This window comes from Peromyscus maniculatus, chromosome 8 (assembly GCF_049852395.1).
Source record: "Peromyscus maniculatus bairdii isolate BWxNUB_F1_BW_parent chromosome 8, HU_Pman_BW_mat_3.1, whole genome shotgun sequence".
NCBI classification, from domain to species: Eukaryota; Metazoa; Chordata; class Mammalia; order Rodentia; family Cricetidae; genus Peromyscus; species Peromyscus maniculatus.
In genome coordinates, this window is record NC_134859.1 from 44,904,785 (window position 1) to 44,926,727 (window position 21,943).

The window sequence follows — 21,943 nt, forward strand, 5'->3', positions numbered from 1 at the left end:
GTCTCCTAAGATGACCCGACATTGCCGGCCAGCAGCTCTTCCATCCAACCTTTTTGCCTACACATATGGCTGAGGTGTGTCTCCATGCCTGAGGCCCTACACTGTATTTCCGGTTGCTCCTGGCATTCATCTCCAGTACCACAAAAAAAAAAAAAAAAAAAAAAAACAAAGACAAAAATAGTACTAGGAATGGCTCCAGGGGGCGCCCAAGCCTCCTCAAAGGACCCACTCTGTCCCAAGACAAGACCTTCCCATTTTCCTCTACTTGTCCCTAGGCTGGCGGTTCGGGGCGGTCCACGGGCGCGTGGGCCGCTTTCCTTCAGAGCTCGTGCAGCCCGCCGCCGCGCCAGACTTCCTGCAGCTGCCGGCGGAGCCGGGCCGGGGCCGGGCTGCAGCCGTGGCTGCCGCCGTGGCCTCGGCAGCAGCCGCACGCGAAGTGGGGCGCCGGAGAGAGGTGAGGGGCAGGGCAGACACTCCAGGGGCGGGGCCAGCCGTGGGGCGCAGCCAATCCCATACAAGGGGCTGGCCTGGAGGGCGGGGCCTAGTTTGGAAGCAGAGTCATCACAAGTGGTGAGTGGGGCGGGCTTGAAGGATCCAGATGTGTGGCTGGGAGGTCAGCTGTCACAGCAGGGTCGAGGTAGGGGTGGCGATGGGCCTTGGCAACTGCACCTATCCCGCAGGGTCCTCCAGTCAGGGCGCGCTCCGCTGACAGCGGAGAGGACGCCGTGGCGCTCCCACCGAGCACAATGCTCGAATTTGCCCAGAAGTATTTCCGAGACCCTCGGAGGCGTCCCCGGTGGGTAGTGACCCGTCCTCCGCTTCCCCATCTCCGCGTTTCCTTGAAGTCATTCGAGCTGTAGGCTGTAGGGCTCCCAGCCCCACTTGCGGCGGGGGGATCCGGAAACCCCTTAGTCTCAGTCTCTAGGTGCCTTCCTGACGGTTGAACTATTGAAAGGAGCAGAGATGTAGCCAAAGCCTGGGAGGCAGGACAGGGTAGCAGCGCCCATCTGTTACAGGGATGGCCTCAAGCTGAAGTCTAAGGAGGACCAGGAGTCCAAAACTCTGGAAGACATGCTTTGCTTCACTAAGGTGCATGTCCTATGCCTCAGTTTCCTGATCTGTAAAGTGGTGATGCAGAAACCCTCTTCTATCCCCTAGAGCAAATACGTGTCCCCATTGAAAGCCTCTGGCTCTCAGCGTCTGGAGCCAGGGCTCCTTGCAGCACAGTGTCTGTCCTCTATCTTGTGATATGGGTCCTCCTGTCATAATACAGCCTGAAAGCATGGTGTGGTCCTCTTCTGTTCTACCAAGTGCCAACTCCATCGTGATACAACCCCTTGGTCTCCTCACAGGTCCCCATCCAGGAATCCCTCATTGAACTCAGTGACAGCAATCTCAACAAGATGGCGGTTGACATGTTTCTAGGTGTGTGGGATGCAGCACTGTGTAACCTGTGTTTGTTACAGCTCTTCCCTAGTTCTCAGAGTTTTCCCTTCCCCAAATCTGAGACACTTGGGAGAAAATGGAAACCTCTAGCTGTCCCAGCTGCCGCCTCCTAGAGAGGAAATGGACCTTGGGGCCTCTTGGGATGGGCAGCTGAAGCATGGTGGCCCTGAGCAGAATATGTCTTTCCTACAGCTGTGATGAGATTCATGGGAGATGCCCCACTGAAGGGCCAGAACGAACTGGATGTCCTCTGCACCCTCCTGAAGGTGAGTCCTGAAGCTCTGTGCCTTGGTTTCCCCATCTGCCAGTTGTAGTGCAGTGGGAAATCTCTCATGCTGCCCAGAGAGGAATGAATGCATCCTGCTGGTGCACGGAGGGCTGAGAACTTCCATACCGGGCAAGTGATCTGGCCTGCCTTTTTACAGTTTTGTGGGGATCACGAGGTCATGCGAGACGAATGCTACTGTCAGATTGTGAAGCAGATCACAGACAACACCAGCTCCAAGCAGTGAGTCACCTTCCAGCCCACTGTGCCCACACTCCCCCCATCTCAGAACTTCTCCCTCCTCAGCCTTGTGTTGTCTGGAGCATGCCATTTCTGCTCTTTCTTCCTCTATAAAAGAGGCAACAGTAATGTTTATGTTTAGATTCTTGGCTGCATCTAACAGAAATCCAACTCAGGGTGGTTTGGTCAAAAGTGAGAACCTGCTGTTTCAAGCAGCTGAAATTCAATCAGGATGTGCTTGCAGGCCCAGCTGGGTCCAGATATCATGAGAAAGCTTTCGTGGATGGGGATGTGGCTGAGAGGCTAAGAATGCTTGCTGCTCTTACAGAGGAACTAAGTTCAGTTCCCAGTACCCATGCTAGGCAGCTCACAACTGCCTGTGACTCCAGTTCCAGGAGACCCAACTCTCTCTTCTGGCCTCTGCCAGCACCTGCACTCATGAGCACATACCCACACACAGGCATGCCCACATTAAAAAATAACAATAACAATAATAATAATAATAAACAATCTTTAGGAATATGGCAAGCTTCCATCCTCTGGTCCTACTTTTCTTCTAGATTGATAGCATTCCCATATAGTCTCTCTCACAGTTAGCAAAATGACAGCTTGGGGGAACATTTATTTCTTCAGCTCAGGAATCACAAGAAAAGCAATACTGGCCTCAATTTGCTACAGAAATTCTCAAATCCAAGAAGACAGGTTTGTGGGGGGTCTCTTCCCAATGTGGCCACCCTGACTAAGACCCCTCTTTTCTGTGTTCACCACTACTTGTCCATTTGGCCTGCTGAGGGTGGGTGGCTGAGCCTAGCAACTCCAGTAACTATTTTGCCAAGTCCTGGCCAAAACACATTTTTGTTTATGTCAGTCACTCAAGCAAGTTGACCCTGGATAGCAGAGGAAAGATCAGATAGTCCCACACAGCTCCTGGGATCCCTGGATCCGGGGGCTTTTCTAATCTTCCACTTCAGTCGCTTTTTAACTCTAGTTGGTAAAGCAGAGACATAAGTGAACTTCATTTTGGACTTTAAAGAAAGTGTCACCCTTGAAGTCCATCTTGGAAAAAAAGAACACGTTTAGCGGTAGGGTGGTAGTGGTGAGGGTGAATGTGTACCACGGTGCCTATGCAGAGGACAGAGGAAAACCTGTGAGAGCTGGGTTTCCCTTCCACCAGATGGGTCCCCAGGATTGAACTCAGGTCGCCTTTGCCCTATGAGCCATTTCTCCAGCCCCTGAAGTACAACTTCTGACAAAAGAACCTGAGCAAAACCTGGGTGTGGTGGCATGCTCGTGATCCTAGGACTCAGGAGGTGGGAGTAGGAGAAACAGGAGTTCAGGGTCATCCTTGGCTACATACTGGGTCCAAAGCCAGCCCGGGTTACATGAGACTCTGTCTCAAAACAAGTGGGAGTTGGGGGCAGTGGGGGGGCTCAGCTGGTGGAGATGCTTGTCCCCAAGCCTGACAGCCTGACTTGAAGCCCCGGAACCCACATGGTAGAGAGAACTGACTCCTGCAAGTTGTCCTCTGTCTTTCATGTATGTACAAGTGCATGTGCACACTTACGTATTTAAATGTAAAGAAAATTTAAGCAAGATAAAGGAACTTGCACAGGATTTTTGAGTAGCTGATGTGCACAAGACGAGCTCCAGCTGTACCTGGCCTAAGAGCCACTCTTGTTATACTTTCTTCTTTTTCCAGACAGGGTTTCTCTGGGCAGCCCTGGCTGTCCTGGAACTCACTCTGTAGACCAGGCTGGCCTCGAACTCAGAGATCCTCCTGCCTCTGCCTCCCAGGTGCTGGGATTAAAGGTGTGTGCCACCACTGACCGACCTTTTTATACTTCTTAGCTGCTTAAAATTCTCCATAAAGCGTTTGCTTGGCAATAACTCCTTGACATTCGTCATTCATCGTGCCCTTGAATGAGGGATCTGATCTGAACCACTGGGACAGATCTCACTCATTCCCACAGTAAGGGACAGTGGGAATCAAAGCACCAGAGGGTCAATGAGCTATGCATTCAGAAAATATTGTTCAGGTGGGGGAGGGTGGGATGTAGGGATTGAAAAAAGTCACACTGGGTATAGTGGCACTTGCCTGTAACCCCGGCACATCGGAAGCTGAAGAAGGATCCAACGTTTGGGGTCACCCTGGACTTCATAGCAAGTCTCCCCACTCCCTCGTGTGTGTGTGTGTGTGTGTGTGTGTGTGTGTGTGTGTGTGTGTGTGCGTGCGTGCGCGCGCGCGTGTGCATACATGGAGGCCAGAGGTCGACACAGGTGTCAGCCAGTCTGAACTCTAATTGACCAATCTTGGATCCTGTGTCCATCTCTAAGGCACCCTGTGTGCTTACAGGGACAGCTGTCAGCGAGGCTGGAGGCTGCTGTACATCGTGGCTGCCTACTACAGCTGCTCTGAGGTCTTCTACCCATACCTCGTTCGCTTCCTCCAGCATGTGAGCTGGACCCCAGGACTGCCTTTCCAAGGTGAGGAGCTGTGAGTGGGGACACTCACATAGGGACAGGGCATTCAGCCATGGGCTGGCAAAACCAGAGAGCCTGGCCCTTGGCAGGTGCCTAGGAGTGTTAACGGATATAAATGGCTCTATGAACACTCATGGAGATCCCAAGAGGGCTGGTGCAGTGGCTCCTCTGATCTCACGTGGGTGTGCCCAGGGAAGGTTCCTAGAGCAGGAATCGCCCTGGGTAGTGCTTGCACAGAAAGAATTTCCAGGTGGACTTTGCAAGTCAAGGCCCAGAAATGGAGTGCGTGACATATAGGAGAAATGGAGGAGGTAGGCAAGAACCCGGAACACCAGAGTAGGGTCCTGCTTCTACTCATCCAGGGTCTTCAGTGGCCTGCAGCTGGTAGCATGGTCTCAGCTTTACTTCTTCAGTATGGAGGAAGGGGCTAGCTGCTTCCAGCCGTGTTTCCATAGCAACTCTAAGAAAAAGACAAGGCACGGTGATGCATATCTGTAATCCGGTACTCAGGAAACTGAGGCAGGAAAATTAGGAGTTCCAGGGCAGCTTGGGATACATACTGTCATTTCTATTCCTATGATAAAACACCATGACCAAAACCAACTGTGTGAGGAAAGGGTTTATTTCATCTTACAGCTTACAGACCATCATTAAGGGAAGTCAGGCAGGAACTCAAGGCAGGAACCTGGAGACAGACACTGAGGTAGTGCCATGGCTTGCTTGCTTCCTTTTTTTTTTTTTTTTTTTTAAAAGATAGGATTCCTCGGTGTAGTCCCAACTGTCTTGAAACTCATTCTGTAGACCAGGCTGACCTTGAACTCAGAGATCCTCTTGCCTCTGCCTCCTGAAATGCTGAGATTAAAGGCGTGTGCTACCACTGCCCAGCTTTTAGCCACCTTTCTTGTACCTCCCAGGACTACTTGGCCATGGGTGAGACCAGCTACAGTGGGCTAGGCCTTCTCACACCAATCATTACTCAAGAAAATGTCCCATTGTAGTTGGAATTTTCTTGGGCCACCAACCATCTCCCCAATAAAGACACGGAGACTTATTAATTATGAATGTTTGGCCATAGCTTAGTCTTGTCCCATTAGCTCTTTTAACTTAATTTAGCCTGTTTCTATTCATCTACATTTTGCCTCAGGGCTTTCTACTTTTCTTTCATTCTGTATGTCCTACTTTCCTGCTTCCTCCGTGTCTGGCTGGCTGGCTGGCCAGCTCCTGGTGTCTCCCTGGCATCTCTTTTTCTTTCTTTTCCTTTGAGCCTAAATTCCTCCTCCTACCTACTCTCCCTGCCTACAAGTCCTGCCTATACCTCCTCCCTTACTATTGGCCATTCAGCTTTTTATTAGACCTTAGGCAGGCAAGGTAAAACAGCAACACATCTTTACATAGTTAAATAAATATTCTGCAACACCCCATAGACATGTCCATGGGCCAATCTGATAGGGCACTTCCTCAGTTGAGGTTTCCTATTCCTGGTGTCTCTAGTTTGTGTCAAGTTGACAAAAAATAATAAGCACATCCACTGAGATCCTATCTTCAAAAAAGCAGAAGGACCAGGGCCTCTAATCAATTATAGTGATGGCAGCCATAGAGGACAAAGGGGAGCCCCTCTCCCTGAATCTCCCTCTGATTATTAACTGACATGGATAACTAGGGAAGGGATCCCAGGTGGGAGATGACTGAAGAATGTGCCCTGGAATTCCTGACTCCATCCCTGGAGAGGGAAAGTACACTGCTTAGCTTAGATGCATGGAACACAGATGGCTGGGGTCTCCGTCCTGTGATGCACAGTGAGATGAGGCACTTGGCATGCAGTCCCAGTTGACAGAGACAGGGCACCATCATGTCATCTATTGAGCCAGTTGGGAGTGAGCAACATGGTCAACAGCTAAGGAGCATGGATATCTCTAGGTCCATACAAAGCCAAGGGCAAGACAAGCTTATAACCCCATGAGATGTAGGTTTGGATTCTGCTCTTACACTGCAGGTCTTAATCTTGGTGAATCACTGCCCCTTGGTGAGTTCACATTCCTCAACTAGCAAAAAGGGAATAGGACCTATTTCCTGTTGAAGTGTAGGGGTCTCATGGCTGGGGTAAGAGGAACCTTTTCCTTCCGTGGCCAACCTTGAGCAAGACCTCGGCTCTCTGCCTCTGCAGGGATTGCCAAGGCCTGTGAACAGAACCTGCAGAAGACCTTGCGTTTCGGGGGCCGTCTGGAGCTCCCCAGTAATATGGAGCTTCGAGCTATGTTGGTGAGCCTACAGCAGGGCTGGGGTCAAGATGAGTGGGAGACACAAGATCTATCTACCCAGAACCCTTTGCTAGGTGCACATGCCCTGCATGGTGTGTGAAGATGGCGCCTGTCAATCCTGGCGCATAAAGGTTCCTGCACAGACGTGCCTCTGGGTATGGGGGCTCCCGTGAGGGTGATAGGGTCCAGGCTTCCAACTTTCCTCTGCTTACCTACCCCAGGCAGGCCGAAGTTCCAAGAGGCAGCTTTTTCTTCTTCCAGGAGGCCTTGAACGCCATCTGAAAATCAAAACATGCACTGTAAGTGAGGAGTGTCTCAACAAACTGGAGCTAGGAGCGGGTAGGGACGCCAGGCTCTGGGTTGGGAGGAGTGAGCATCAGTGGTCCAGAGACTCCCATGCAGCCTCATGAGATAGGGCTTGAGGTTAGTTGCTCCTCCACTACTGTGGGTTCAGCATCGGCAGATTCAACCAACTGCAGATTGAAAATATTAGGGAAAAGTCACAATGGAACAGTACAGATTCTTTTCTTGCCTTTCTCTAAACAGTATCGTATGACAATGTCCACACAGCACTCTACTATATTTGGTATTATTAGCAGAGAAGATTGAAAGTCTAAGAAGGATATGTGTGAGGTCACATGCAAATAACTATGCAATTTTAAGTGACGGCCTTGGGCATCTCAGGAGTTTGGCGTCTGCAGGACGTCTTGCAATAGGTCCCTGATAGATACTGAGCAGGAAACAGCAAACTGAGACTTCAAGAAGAGTCACACAGCCCAGAGTCACATAGAGAATATAAAAGGGCAAATCAGGAGCCAGTTCCAAAAGCTGTGCTCTGTCAGGCTGAACCACAGAATCCTATGCCTCTTTGTTGGTGGATAGGGTCCAACTTTTCCTCTCTGGCCTTCCCAGGTGGCCCTGGATGTGATAGAGGGACTCTGCACCGAAATGGCCCTGACGCGTCCTGAAGCCTTTGCTGAGTATGTCATTTTTGTTGTCACCAACCGAGGTGAGTAGCCAAGAGGACTGAGCATCCTAGGCTCCTTCATGAACCAGCACCACTTTTAGCCATGGGGGCCTCTTTACCCTGCCCTGATGGCCAGGCCAAAGGTCACTTTCTCTGAAGCTCTTAACCTCCGTGAGAGACGACCTCTGTGCACTGAGCTCTCTCCCTGAGCCTTTTGTTTGTTATGTTCTGTCTCCCCTTTAGACTGTGGTTCATGGAAGATAGCGCCTCTGAACCCTGCTTTGGTCTCTCAGGGCCTCCTCAGTAGAGAAGCTGCTCTCTAGACCCTTGTATTTTGAGAAAGTTTCATCCATAAAACCAGACTCCTGAAACCCCACGTAGGAACATTTGCTCCAGCCCGCAAGCCCTCAGAGTAGCATGTAAGCCCCTGCTAAGGTCTCAGTGGGCCCTTCTCTCAAGGGACCCTGGGTACACAGGGAACCTCACACAATCCTAAACCCCTCCAATTTGCTATATGCCCACCCTAGGCTAGTTTTGCCTTCCACCAACTGGTAGTCACAGCCATCTCCAGTTATCCCCTCATGAGTGTCTCAGCTCTTCTTACCCCAGGTCCAGGCAGGACAGAGGGGGTGGGGATGGCAGGTAACAGCAAACATTTATTGAGCATATAGTAGGCATGTTCAAAGCATGTAATGGTATATACACCTGTGGTTGGTTTGTTGGTTTGTTTTTGCTTGGAGATACACTGGGAGTCAAACCCAGAGTCTCATGCATCCTAGGTAAGCCATCTCTGACTGAGAAATGCCTCCACCCCAGATCCAAATGCTATAAAGTCTTCCAACTCCCATACTCTGTAGGGTAGACTCTTCTCTTTGCTATTTACAGTTGGGGAAACTGAGGTCCAGAGAAACTTTAGTCTTCTGTGGCTGCTATAACAAATGACCACAAGCCCAGTGACTTACAATAACACAGATTGTCTTACAGTTCTGAGAGTCAGTGATACTAGACTAGAAACATGGTTAGAATTGCTTTTCTCTGGAAGCTTTAGGGGAGGTTCCATTTCCATCCTTTCCCAGCTTCTCCAAGCCGCCCACAGTTCTTGGCTTGGGGCTTCTTCCCAAGAGTATTGTTTTCAGATGTCTTTCTCCTGCCCCACCCCACCCCCATCCTACCCCCCACCCTCCGTCTCTGACTCAGCCTCTTGCCTCTCTTTTCGGATCTTCAGCGCTTCCATTTGGCCTCTCCAGTAATCTAAGACCCTTAATCACATCTGCAATGTCCCTTCTGCCGTAAAGGTGACATAGTTACAAGTTCTAGGCATTAGGATATTGCTTTCTCCAGAAGACTGTTCTCAGACACCACAGAGACCTGATCAAGGTTGCATGGTGGAGGTCAGAAACCAGGCAATCTGGCTTTAAGACTCTGGACTCTTTTATCATCACGCCAAGCAGTCCTCCATAGTGCAGTTTTTTGTTGTTTTTGTTTTGTTTTGTTTTTTTAACTGAAGAAGTGGGACAAGTAGCAAAAACATCAGTACGAGGGAGAAGCATATATATGTACCTCTCTCCCAGCTTAAAGCTCAGGCCTTTGACACCCCACCCCACCCCCCACCCTCCCACCCCCCACCCTCGCACAGATGTCCAGTGAGGGGCTCTCCTGAAGGAGGTCTGCAGAAAGGTTCATGACCAAGGCCTACTGTGCTCCTCAGTGACCACAACCTCTCTGGAAAAGGAGCTAGGATTTCCCAGTGCAGAACCTGAGGCCCTTTCCACACCCTGGCAGGCACTCCAGAACATTCAAGGCCCCTTCCTGGGGAGGAACAGGATGTCAGTGGTTTCTTTAAATTGGAGCAAAGCCTCCTGTGGTCACCAGCATGCCATTGGTGCACAGACATCCTGCTTTGTTTGTCCGTTCCCTTTCATAAGGAAGGTGCATCCTTGATGATGAGACGTCACTTGGCTGGCGGTTGGTGCCGTACAGGACCTGCACCACAGGTACACTTCTCTCAGCCATGCCTCTTTCTCCCTGTAGGCCAGCATGTGTGTCCACTGAGCTGCCGGGCCTACATCCTGGACGTGGCTTCAGAAATGGAGCAGGTGGAAGGTGGCTACACACTCTGGTTCCGGCGGGTGCTTTGGGATCAGCCACTGAAGTTTGAGAATGAGCTGTATGTGACCATGCACTACAATCAGGTGAGAGATGTGACCTCTCTGTTGTTCTGAACTCTATAAAATGGGGGGGGGAGGGTCTGTCGCATCACAAAACACACATGCTACACCCAGATTTTTGTGGAACTTGTACCAAAGCTTTAGCAATTCTACATACGAAACATGGCCACATTGTTGGATGTGGTGGCGCATGCCTTTAATCCTAGTGCTCAGGAAGCAGAGACAGGCGGATCTCGGGGAGTTAGAGGCCAGCCTGGTCTACAGAGCAAGCCCCAAGCCAGCTAGGGCTACATAGAGAGACCTTTTCTCAAACCCACAGCCACTTCGTTTTGGGGGCTACACAGTGTTGAGCCCTCCGTCTGCGTAGCCTGGTAGTGTGCTACTCAAGGACTAGCAAGCGCTTGATACTGACTGGTCCTGCCCCAGTTCTACAGGATCAGAGACTCTAGATGCAACTCTGAAATCTGGTTTGACACACTCTCTGCCTATCAACTTTGAGAAACATGCATCTAATGAACACTTGCGCACACTCTTCTGTTTACGTTTTGTTTCACCTAGCCCGCTCTTCCCATGTTACCATGGAAACTCCCTCATAGTCTTCATCCCTCAGAGCTCTTCTCCCATACGCATCCATCCTCATTCCCCGCAAACCAGGAAAGTGATGAACCACAAACTCCTGGAAGTGGGAAGGACTGGAGTCAGTGCAATTGCCTGACCCAGAACCCCTGACGATGAACGCCCGGATGTGCCCCTGCCTGGCCGCCCCTCATGCCAATGCTTCCTGCAGGTCCTGCCAGACTACCTGAAGGGCCTCTTCAGCAGTGTGCCGGCCAGCCAGCCCAGCGAGCAACAACTGCAGCAGCTGTCCAAGCTGGCTTCTCTGCAGCACCGCGCCAAGGACCACTTCTACCTGCCTAGCGTGTGAGCACCTGTCCACTTGTCTCAACCGGGACGGGGCGGGGGGGGGGGGGGGGGGGGGGGGGGCAGGCCACCCATCCCCTCTGTACCAATGAGACAGGACGAGGCTTTCCTGGCCTGGAAGCTCTTTTCCTCTCCTGCAGCATATTGTTACCAGCTCGGAACAAAAACCTTCAAGACACACACACACCTTGTAGGCCAGAAAATATACAGCCATGAGGATTTAGCCACATAAACATTCACTGAGCTACATGTGGTGACTCATGCCTCTAATCCCAGCAATGGAGATGCCGAAACAGGAGGATCACTTGATCCCAGGAATTCAAGGCTAGACCGGGCAACATAGTGAGAATCCTATCTCAAAACACAAATCAAAACCCAGATTTTTGTGGAACTTGTACCAAAGCTTTAACAATAACAGCATAGCTGTTACATGTTAATACGTGTAGAGCGTGATGAAAACTAGCCATGGTGCCTGAGTGAGACTACCATCAATACCTGACCTTTGTGAACTTTTCCTGGCTGACTCACCTGACATCAGTCCGCCATCGTCTCACTGCAGAGACCAGCCTGCCCTTCACGGCCTCTGAGACGCTTTATGGTTCACTTGTGAGAAGATGAGGGTGGAGGAAAGGCAACTGACGTGTTGGCGTCACTGTGAAAACGGTTGTGGCCTCACAGCCCCTGGACCACCCTTTGAGAAGCCTTGTGTGAACAACAGCAAGACACTATCTTTACCGTGTGTGTCTCATGCCTCTCCTGCCCAAGGCCCAAATGCTGAGGGTGCTTTCCCTCTTTTTGGTGACAGGGTCTCATGCAGTCCAAGCTGGCCTCAGTACGTAGCTGGGGATGACACTGAACTGCCTCTACCTCCCGAGTGCTAAGATTCCCAGGCCTAAACCAACACACCAAATTCTCAAGGCACTTTTCATGGAATGATTGTTAACAACAAGAAGAAACCCTTAAAAGTATAATTCCAGCCGGGCGGTGGTGGCGCATGCCTTTAATCTCAACACTCGGGAGGCAGAGGCAGGTGGATCTCTGTGAGAGTGAGGCCAGGCCAGCCTACTCTACAGAGCAAGATCCAGGACAAGCACCAAAACTACACAGAGAAACTCTATCTCAAAAAAACAAAACAAAACAAAACAAAACAAAAAAATCAGTCTGGATTCACATCTTACCCTGTTCACACTGCCTCTCTCAGTCACTGTATGACCTTGGGCCCCTTGGTGACCCTCTCAAAGCCTCAGCTCCCTCAGCTGTGAGTAGGGACCCCATATTTCCTTCCCATACTCCCCTACATTTAGTATTCCAGGGAAAGATGACAGTGATGTCTGCTAGGTGTCCTACCTGCTTCAAAGTGGAGATCAACAGGTGGGTGGGTGGGTGGGTGCTCAGAAGCCCTGTACCCTCTGCACACAGGCGTGAAGTTCAAGAGTACATCCCAGCCCAGCTCTACCACACCACAGCCAGTGACACCTGGCTCAACCTGGTTAGCCAGCACCGGCAGCAGACCCAGGCCCTCAGCCCCCACCAGGCCCGTGCTCAGTTCCTGGGTGAGAGCTGGGAGGAGGGCTGGAGACATCAGGGGGAGCTGAACTGAGGGTGGCCAGAGGGAGGTTGGAGATACTATTTTCTTTTCTTTTTTTTTTTAAAAAATATATTTTTAGTTTATTGGTGTTTTGCCTGTATGTGTGTCTGTGTGAGGGTGTTGGATCCTGGAGTTATGGACAGTTATGAGCTGCCATGTGGGTGCTGGGAATTGAACCCAGACTCTCTGGAAGAGCAGCCAGCGCTCTTAACCACTAAGCCATCTCTCCAGACCCAAGGAGATGTCATTTTCTTTGCACAAAAGCAGTTTTTGGTGGCAGCCGAGCGGCCTACCTATCTGGAAAGACTCATTATCACCTTCCTAAAAGTATCATGTGGGTTGGAAAAGATGTTGGGCAGAGAGCTAAAGGCGAAGGAACTAGCAGGTGGGGAACAGGAAGAGGCCAGGAGGGGAGGAAGAGAGGTCTGAGCAGACAGGAGCAGAGAGCAGCTTTTGCAGGCAGCAGGCAGGGCAGGGCAGTGGCTGGCCCGTTGTCCTGGCCCAGGTGTCCTGATAGCATCTCTCCACCCTGCAGGCCTCCTCAGCGCCTTCCCCTTGTTCGGCTCCTCCTTCTTCTTCATCCAGAGCTGCAGCAACATCACCGTACCAGCCCCCTGTATCCTCGCCGTCAACCATAATGGCCTCAACTTCCTCAGCATCAAGACCCATGTGAGTGGCTTTGGCCAGGCCCTGCCCACCTGTCCCTTGTCCCTTCTGTCCTTTGGCACCCCCACCTACTCTTAAGGACAAAGATTTGTCAACTTCACATCTACCTCCTTTATGGTCTGCAGCCAATTCCTTCCCCTTCAGAGCCTTCGTTTGGGAAGTGGGAATAATAGAATTCTGGCCCCTACAGGGCTATGTGAAGGGACCATGTAGGAAAACACGCCAAGAGAGAGCATGTGCGTAGTATGTCAGGCTGGCAGAGCTGCACACCACAGGCTGGAAGGGAGCCCTATGCAATTCAAGGTCATTTTCTCATGTTTCTGGAGGCTGAAATTCCAAGATTTCTGCAACTTGGGAGCTTTGGTTTCTCCTTGGCTTGTCGACAGTAGCCTTTTTGTTTGTTTTTGTTTTTCAAGACAGGTTTCACTGTATAGCCTTGGCTATCCTGGAACTTGCTCTGTAGAACTAGGCTGGCCTTGAACTCACAGAGATCCACCTGCCTCTGCCTCCCGAGTGCTGGAATTAAAGGCATTCGCCACCACCACGCGGCCAACTTTCCTCTTCTCATAAGGACACACTAGTCATGCTGGAATGGAGCCCAACCTAGTGGCCTCATTTTCATTGATTTAACTGTTTTTTTTTGGGGGGGGGGCTGTATAAATTTGTGGCCCAGGCTGGCCTTAAATGATTCTCCTGACTCAGTTTTCCTACGGTGGGATTACAAACACATATGCCTACCTTTTATCTCTCTACCTTGTGGTACTGAGGATGGAACCAGCGCCCCCCCCATATGAGGCAAGCACTCTATCCCTGGTCCCTTAACCCCCCCTTTACAGGTCCTACCTCCAAATATAGTCAGGTTCCAGGGGGCTAGGGCTTTGTATAGCATTAAGGAGTTGGATTTGCCACCCTTTTCTTGGTTCCTGCTCTTAAAAACAAACATGGGTTGTGAGTTTGGGTTTGCTTAGGTTTGCATAGAGATGAGTCTAGGAGACACTAGAAGAAGTAAGTGGGGTGGAGAAGGGGCAGGTTGGAGACCCTGGGAGACAATACAGAACATACCTGTTAAGGTGTGTTTTTTCTCCTGGAGTAAGGAGCTGCCATGATTCCTCACTCTACATCCCATTGGTCTAAAGGTGTCTCCTTTAGGTACTAACCTTTCTCTGCATGGGGACCAGAAATAAAGCTCTTTGATAAAAGGGTACAGGTGTCCCCAGAAGCAGCTCTGTTATAAAGGTTGGAGTACCCACAGTACCCACTACCCTTTGCATCTCAGCCATGAAGCATCAGTATTTGTTGAATCAGTTTCCTGTAGTGAGGAAACTGAGATCCAGAGTGGGCAGGTGAATTGCTCCAAGTCACAAGTCAACAAGTGTCTGAGGAACTAGAGCTGGACCTTCTGTCTTTTGATGCGACTTTTGGGGGAAGGTTTGATATGGTAGAGACTACCCTCCCCCTTCATTTCTGTCTGGCTCCTCTGCTCTCATCCGCAGGAGCTAATTGTGAAGATTCCCCTGAAGGAGATCCAGTCTACATGGACTCAGCAGCCCACGGCCAATTCCAGCTACCCTTATGTGGAGATCTCACTGGGGGATGTGGCAGCCCAGCGTACCATGCAGCTCCAGCTGGAGCAGGTAAGTCCAGTCCTGCTAGCCAGACCCTGTCATGTGGCTCTGGCTCTCTCATTCTACACACTAGGCTCTTCTCTGGCCTGGGCTATGCCCCAGGGGGCATACAGCCCAGTACAGGCAACAGAGCTGTGAATTCTCATGGAGGCCTTCCCAAGAAGCAATTTAGCAGTGCACTGTGGGGAAGGATCCAGGTTGTTTGCAGAATAGTAAGGTATTTGGCGGGGTACTAGGAAGATTCACCAGGGAAAGAGGGAGGCCTCAGAGCTCTTTGAATGTTAAAATAAAACTCCGGGAGATGGGGGTGTGATTCAGGTGCTAGACTACTTGCCTAACGTGTGTGAGGCCATTGGATTGATCCCTAGTACTGCGCAAACACTGGACATGGTGATACATGGTACATACCTGTAATCCCAGCAACCTCAGAAGGTAGAGACAGGAGGATCCTGAGTTCAAGGTCATCCTTAGCTACAAAGGCAGGCCTGGGTTAGAGACTCTGCCTAGAAAAGGAGGAGGAGAAGGAAGAAGGAAGAGGAGGAGAAGGAATAATAATAACAAGAAGCTTTCTGAGGTCACTAGGGAGCAACAGAAGGTTGGTGAGTGGACAGTTTGGCACAGGAGGTCTCAGGAGGTTGACCTGGCCTTGAGACATGGCAGCTAGATGGTGGGGACCTGGGATTGGAAGCTAGGTAAGTAAGTTTCCTTGTGACAACTAGACTAGACGACATCTAGACTAGGAAGCTGGACTCCTGGCTAAATCTTATGGTCCCTAGCATCAGGACAGAAACAGAGCCAGGGTTGAGGCAGAGAGAGGGACAGGATCTTGGATAGCCTCATTTTTTGCCCTTTCTAGCCTGCCACCTCCCCTGTGAGACTGGGCCTTCCGCTGTACCAGCAAGAGCCCTGGAGAACCTGTGACGCAGAACCAGGCTTCTGGATGGCCTTCCGCCACACACCTTTGTCCTGCCTCCCCCCACTCTCCTTCCTCTGGTAACCATGATTTCTTTCCCTGCAACCTCTCTGACCCCAGGGCTTTCAAAATGATCTCTGCAATGGCAATGTCCTGGCTAGGTAACAAAGACTATTAGGGTCCAGCCCCTTAATAGCCTTTTCCCAGGGTCTGTGGAAGACTTTAATAACTGAGGAATCCAATCTTAATGATATCAAATGAATCTACATACACAAAACTCCTTAGTCCATTCACTTTATTCTTCTGAGTCAGTTCTATTCTGCTCTCATACTTAGCTCCTTTCTTGCCTGATTCTCTCTACATTTTTCTGCTGTTCTAAGTTCTATCTTAATTCTCCCTTTAAGAAGAACTAAGGGCCGGGCGGTGGTGGCGCACGCCTTTAATCCCAGCACTCGGGAGGCAGAGCCAGGCGGATCTCTGTGAGTTCGAGGCCAGCCTGGGCTACCAAGTGAGCTCCAGGAAAGGCGCAAAGCTACGCAGAGAAACCCTGTCTCGAAAAACCAAAAAAAAAAAAAAAAAGAAGAACTAAGGTTCTTCCCATCTTAGTTCTTTCCCATCCAATTCTTCCCCATCTAATTCTTCCTAACTTAGTTCTTCCCCATCTTAATTCCCTCCCATCTTCATTTTCTCTCAAGTCTCCAAGGTTTTCAGCTATATACCCATGCAATCAGCAACACTCTGGCCAAGGCAAGGTCACCAGGCTGGAATTCTTTCAGGGTCAAAACGAGGGGTGACAAGATCCACACAAAGAGTAGCAACTGTTAGTTATCATTAGCAACCCAAAAGGGAAGTGACTAGATCTAGAACTAGAACTAGACATCTAGAACTAGAGGTCTGGAACTAGAGATCTAGAACTAGAGATAGCACTTGGAAAAAGGACGGTTAAGCTTAATTAGCACATCTGCCTGGCCTAGGCAGTTGTCTCATTATAAATTTTTAACTTCTCTCAGGAACTAACAGATAGTCTGAATGCTTATCTATCTGCAGTCTGTTCTAGGTCTTGAAGGTATCTCAGATAAAATACTTTTCATCTGGCGAAGATCCTGGCTGGATGTTTCTAATGACGATAATTACAGAAAGGCCTGAAATTAGGGGTCTTGGCTGTGTGACTGCTGTTAGCACAGGTGGGGTATGTTATCCAGATACTCTAATTGTGTAGGGGGAATTGTGCCCAATGAATGATCAACCACACTGTTAGAAGTTCTTGGGAAAAGAATCAAATGGGAGCCGGGCAGTAGTGGCGCACGCCTTTATCCCAGCACTTGAGAGGCAGAAGCAGGAGGATCTCTGTGAGTTCGAGGCCAGCCTGATCTACAGAGAGAGTTTCAGGACAGGCACCAAAGCTACACAGAAAAACCCTGTCTCAAGAAACCAAAAAAGAAAAAGAAAAAAGAAAAAAAAAAAGAAAAAAGAAAAAAAAAGAGTCTAGTGGGAAGGCTACAATAGCACACAAGAAATTCATTGCAGGAGACAGCTAATACATTCAAGAGCCAATATCACCAAGACTCTTTGAGTCTTAGCTTCTGGAAGAGTTCTTAACCCTTCTAGGTAATAGCTTTTGCCATAGTCAGCTGAGTCCCTACTTCATATTTCTACAGCTCGCAGCAGTCAGGGTCACTATTGCTGTGATGCAACACCATGACCAAAAGCAAGTTGGGGAAGAAAGGGATTGTTTGGCTACACTTCCACATTGTAGTCCATCACTGAAGGAAGTCAGGACAGGAACTCAAACATGGCAGGAACCTGGAGGCAGGAGCTGATGCAGAGGCTGTGGAGGGGTGCTGCTTACTGGATTGCTCTTCATGGCTTGCTCAGCCTGCTTTCTATAGAACCCAGGACCACCAGCCCAGGTGGCCCCACCTACAATGGGCTGGGCCCTCCCGCATCAATTACTAATAAGAACATGCCCTACAGCTGGATCTTTCTCAAGGCATTTTCTCAGTTGAGGTTCCCTCCTTTCATATAATGCTAACGTGTGTCAGGCTGGCATAAAACAAGCCAGCACACGTGTCAGACTTCCCTTTCCTGCTCTAGCCTGAGCCCTGCGCTCCCTCCATGGCTCCTCTGACTGCTCTCCTTCCATCCAATCTGTTCTCTCATCACCACGGCAGCCACCTCTCTTTCCTCCTGCTCAACCACTCCACCTTCCTTGCCTCTTACAGCTCCGCTGTGCTGAAGTCATCGGCCCCTCCCTGCTCGAGATCCTTTGCGCCGACGGTTCTCTCTACCTGAACCGTTCCTTCTTCCTTGATTCCTCACAGGCTTACTCCCTCCCTTTACTTAGGTTTCGTCATAAAAGCCCCTCTGCAAAAGCCTTCCTCGGCCCTCCTCCCTAATGACTTATCAACTCTGCCTCTGTGGCCCCCAGCACACCTTGCATATCATTTATGCTTTTGTTTGCCTGTTGCCGGCCTCCCCACCAGAATGTCAGCTCCATGAGGACTTATCCATCTTATTTGCATCATGTCAACGGCACAGTGCCTGGGACATAGCAGGTGTTAGTGTGTACTCATTGGGCTGATGAGTTTATGAATGGCTGGATGGGTGAGCGAGTGAATGGATGGGCAGATGGATGGATGGGAGAATGAGTAGAAAGGTGCACAGGTGGGTGGATGAAAATCTTTCTGGCCTCGCCAGTTCCTTGCCGTCCCCTCCTGTGAAGAAGCTACTACCTCTGTCCTGTATGTGTGGAGGGACACAGTCTTTTACTCATTCCTTCACTCGGCAGATGGCCATTGAGCATCTCTGTATAGCATGCTTTAACAAATGTGACTGAATATCACCAGCTGTACTGGCTCTCAGAGAACCCCAGTTTCAGATCTGGTTTGTTGTTTGTTTGTTTGTTTGAGACAGGGTTTCTCAGTGTAACAGCTCTGGCTGTCCTAGAACTCGCTCTGTAGACAAGGTTGGCCTTAAACTCACAGAGATCCACCTGCCTCAAGTGCTGGGATTAATGACACGTGCCAGCACTGCCTGGCTCCAATTTCAGATCTGTAAAAAAAAAAAAAAAATCTCACTACATAACCATGATCCATACTGGGAAGGGTGCACAGGAGATTTGATCTATGTAAGAGGCAATTGGGGATGGTTCCAAGAAGGAGGTAGTTTCCGAGTGTGGTAGCATTGACATCTCTGACAGGCTGTGCAAGAGGTTAATAAAGTATCCCTGCTGCTTTTGAGCCTGTTTCCATATCCGCTAAGCTGGGCATAAGCATAGGAGCCTGTGAACAGGCAAAAGATTGACCGTAATGAGCTGTGTTGGTCAGCCTTCCATTGCTGTGATAAACTCCTGAGATAACTTAATTAGAATCTTACTATTTAGGCAGGTGGTGTGGTGCATGCTTTTAATCCTAGCACTCAGGAGGCAGAGGCAGGTGGATCTCTGTGAGTCAAGGCCAGCTTGGTCTACAGAGTGAGTTCCAGGACAGCTAGGGTTATGCAGAGAAACCCTGTCTCAGAAAAAAAAAAAAAATCTTAGGCCAGGAATGGTGGCATGGCCTTTAATCCCAGAACTGGGGGGTGGAGGCGGGTAGATCTCTATGAGTTCCAAAAGCCAGCCAAAGCTACACAGTGAGACCTGTCTCAAAAAAAAAAAAAAAATCTGATCTTGCTGGACATGGTGACACAAGCCTATAATCTCTGTAATCTCAGCCTTGGGGAGGCAGAGGCAGAAGGATCTCTGTGAGTCAAGGCCAGTCTGGACCTGGCCTATGTGAATTCCAGGCCAGCTCAGGCTACACATTGAAACCCTGTCTCAAAACAACAACGAAATCCCATCTGACCCTCTACAACCCTGCTAGACGGGGTCTGGTAACTGAAACCCTTCAGATAAGGCCACCGAGTCTCAGGAAAGCCTAGTAACTGATCCTACGTTACTCAGCACACAGGCAGCAAAGCTGAGGTCCCATGCACTGTCCCTACTTGCTGCCCTTCTGGTCTATGGCCCACCAGCTCTTTCAGAGGGAATGGGGACAAGGGTCCTCACATGGGTCATGTGACCTCTGCTCTTTTCCCAGCCCCATTTCTGTTTCTGGGGATGGAAGTTAAGAGACTATTCTGTGTCCCCCTGCAGGGTCTGGAGCTGTGTCGTGTGGTGGCTGTACATGTGGAGAGCATGCTCAGTGCCCGGGAGGAGCGGCTTACACTGCCCCCGAGTGAGATCACCCTGCTCTGACATGGCCTATCTTCTTGATGCTTCCTGCCAGAAGATTGCTCTGTGGCCTGAGGGTAGTAGCTGGACCTTTCAGGACCATTGACCCCAGACAAAGGCCAGAACCTATGAGGAGACCGAAGGAGACAGGAGGAAAAACTCAAGAACCCAACGGGACCTATCTGGAGCTGGGATGGAATCACAGATGCAGCCAAGGGTTAGTTAGCAGAAGTAACTTTTAAAGGCTGGCCTGTCATACAGTGAGAAATAGAGCAGGACCACCAGAAGGTGACAGGCCTCGCCTTGACTACTACCCTTGACAGGGAAGCCCCACACCAGTAGTCTAGATGTATTGGGGCCTGCCTTTGCTTTCTTTAAGGCTTGATACTCAGATCTGCTCCAGATTCATCCCCAGCCTTCCATGTGTCCTTGTCAAGTGCCCACAGCCTGGATCTGTGACCCTTGGTCGTTTCTTTGCAAATAAGAGGTGTTCCTGGCAGCCATGTTCTCCGTGGACCTACTCAGTGGCTGGAAAGCAAGCCTGAAAGAGGAGGGAGAGGCACAGATGTACCAGACTCACTGCAGTGAACAGCATTTCCAGCAGACACATCTGCCCTTCCCCCTCTCTAAGGACCCTTGACCTCCATTCTACAATCTTTTGGTAGCCCCAATCCCAGTTTCCATCACAGGATGGACCACCCAAAGCACAAGAGTGGGGCAGTAAAGAAGGTTCATCACAGGCTGTAGAGATGACTCAGCAGTTAAGAGCACTGGCTGTTCTTCCAGAGGACCTGGGTTCAGTTCCCAGGACCTACAAGGCAGTTCACAACTGTCTGTAACTCCAGTTCCAGGGGATCTGACACCTTCACACCAATGCACATAAAATAAATAAATAAAAAAAAAAAGTTCCATCTCTGGGGGTAAGGGCTAGGAAGGCTGAGAAAAAGCCTTTCAGAGATTGGTACATTATAACTAGATTGTGAAGAATGAGTAAAGTTTGCTTAGATGGAAAGGAGAGGGTTAGACATTCTAGAGGGAACCATAGTTTCCTGCTGGATTTGCAGATGGAAGGTCTAGCCTAAAATGATGGCTAATGTAAATAAAGGAATGCGGGTATGTTGGTATACAGCTGCAATCTCAGTGCTCCAGAGGCTGAGTCAGAAGGATCACTTCGAGTTCGAGGCCAACCCAGGCTACATAGCAAGACCCTGTTTGGGAAAGAAAAAAAAAAGATGCTGGGGAGATGCCTCAGTGGTTAAATGCATTGGCTGCTCTCCCAGAGGACCTGAGTTCAATTCCTAACACCCACACAGCAGATAACAACCATTTGTAACTCCAGTTCCACAAGGTCTGTTGTCCATGAGTACCAAGCACACATGTGATGTACAGACATGTGCAGGCAAAATACTCATACACATAAAAAATAAAATTTTAAAAATTTAAAAATAAATAAAATGGATGAGTGTGGATGGAGGATGGTGAATGGATGTGAATGGATGGTGGTGGAGGACTGGTAGAAGTCACAGAGGCTTGGGAACTGGGGCTAGCCTGGCAATGGCAGCCCTGACACCAAAGGAAGGAACTGAGGCTCATTCAGCCATTCAGTACCTTGCCAGGCCCTGGGAACTACTATACTGGATAACTATGGACCAGGACCAACCCCAGGAGCGGGACTGGGCAAGTGATAAGAACAGGTCCCAGCTCATGGGGCCTAAGGTGATGTCACTAGCAGCAGGTGACCCTGGTATTAGGGTGACTCGGGCCCAGCTTCTTGGGAACTCACAGGATTTCATCCCAAGAACTTTCCAGTAGTGATGGATTACGGGGGGGGGGGGGGGGGGGGGGGGGGGGGCAAGGAGCAGTGAGACCCATGAGGGTTGGCTGCCTTTGGCCCAGAGCCTGTAAAACTCCAGCATGACCTCGGGGTGGGGGGTGGGGGAGGGGAGGGGGAGGATTGACATCCTGGGGGAGATTTTGGATGTCTAAGCAGCGGTACACTAGGGCTTGATTAGTCGGGATGTGGTAGAGGGTCAAGGAAGAACTTTGATGGACTTACCTCCAGGTTCTCACTGCATGCTACTGCCTGAGGCTGGCTTTCCGTGGAAACAGGTACTAAGGGCAGGCAGGAAGTACACGAGGCATAGTCATACCAGCACTACCATAGGGCTGTGGCTCAGGGCGGCTCACTTGGGGTT

The 21,943-nt window shown here is 50.1% G+C and overlaps 1 protein-coding gene across 2 annotated transcripts in view; it reads left to right on the forward strand.

The window, feature by feature from the left end:
* The window catches only part of Myo15a (myosin XVA), a 55,757-nt gene extending 34,381 nt beyond the window's left edge, over positions 1-21,376 (forward strand). For both annotated transcript variants that reach the window (XM_076542499.1, XM_076542500.1), the window contains 16 exons: positions 276-454; positions 681-796; positions 1,017-1,089; positions 1,353-1,425; positions 1,639-1,712; positions 1,872-1,954; positions 4,305-4,435; positions 6,597-6,691; positions 6,912-6,989; positions 7,603-7,699; positions 9,689-9,849; positions 10,613-10,746; positions 12,166-12,299; positions 12,870-13,003; positions 14,494-14,634; positions 19,671-21,376. In XM_076542499.1, the coding sequence (XP_076398614.1) occupies positions 276-454; positions 681-796; positions 1,017-1,089; positions 1,353-1,425; positions 1,639-1,712; positions 1,872-1,954; positions 4,305-4,435; positions 6,597-6,691; positions 6,912-6,989; positions 7,603-7,699; positions 9,689-9,849; positions 10,613-10,746; positions 12,166-12,299; positions 12,870-13,003; positions 14,494-14,634; positions 19,671-19,772 (1,805 nt within the window). In that variant the 3' untranslated portion in view covers positions 19,773-21,376. The remainder of the gene's footprint in view (positions 1-275; positions 455-680; positions 797-1,016; positions 1,090-1,352; positions 1,426-1,638; positions 1,713-1,871; positions 1,955-4,304; positions 4,436-6,596; positions 6,692-6,911; positions 6,990-7,602; positions 7,700-9,688; positions 9,850-10,612; positions 10,747-12,165; positions 12,300-12,869; positions 13,004-14,493; positions 14,635-19,670) is intronic.
* Positions 21,377-21,943: the final 567 nt, after the last annotated feature.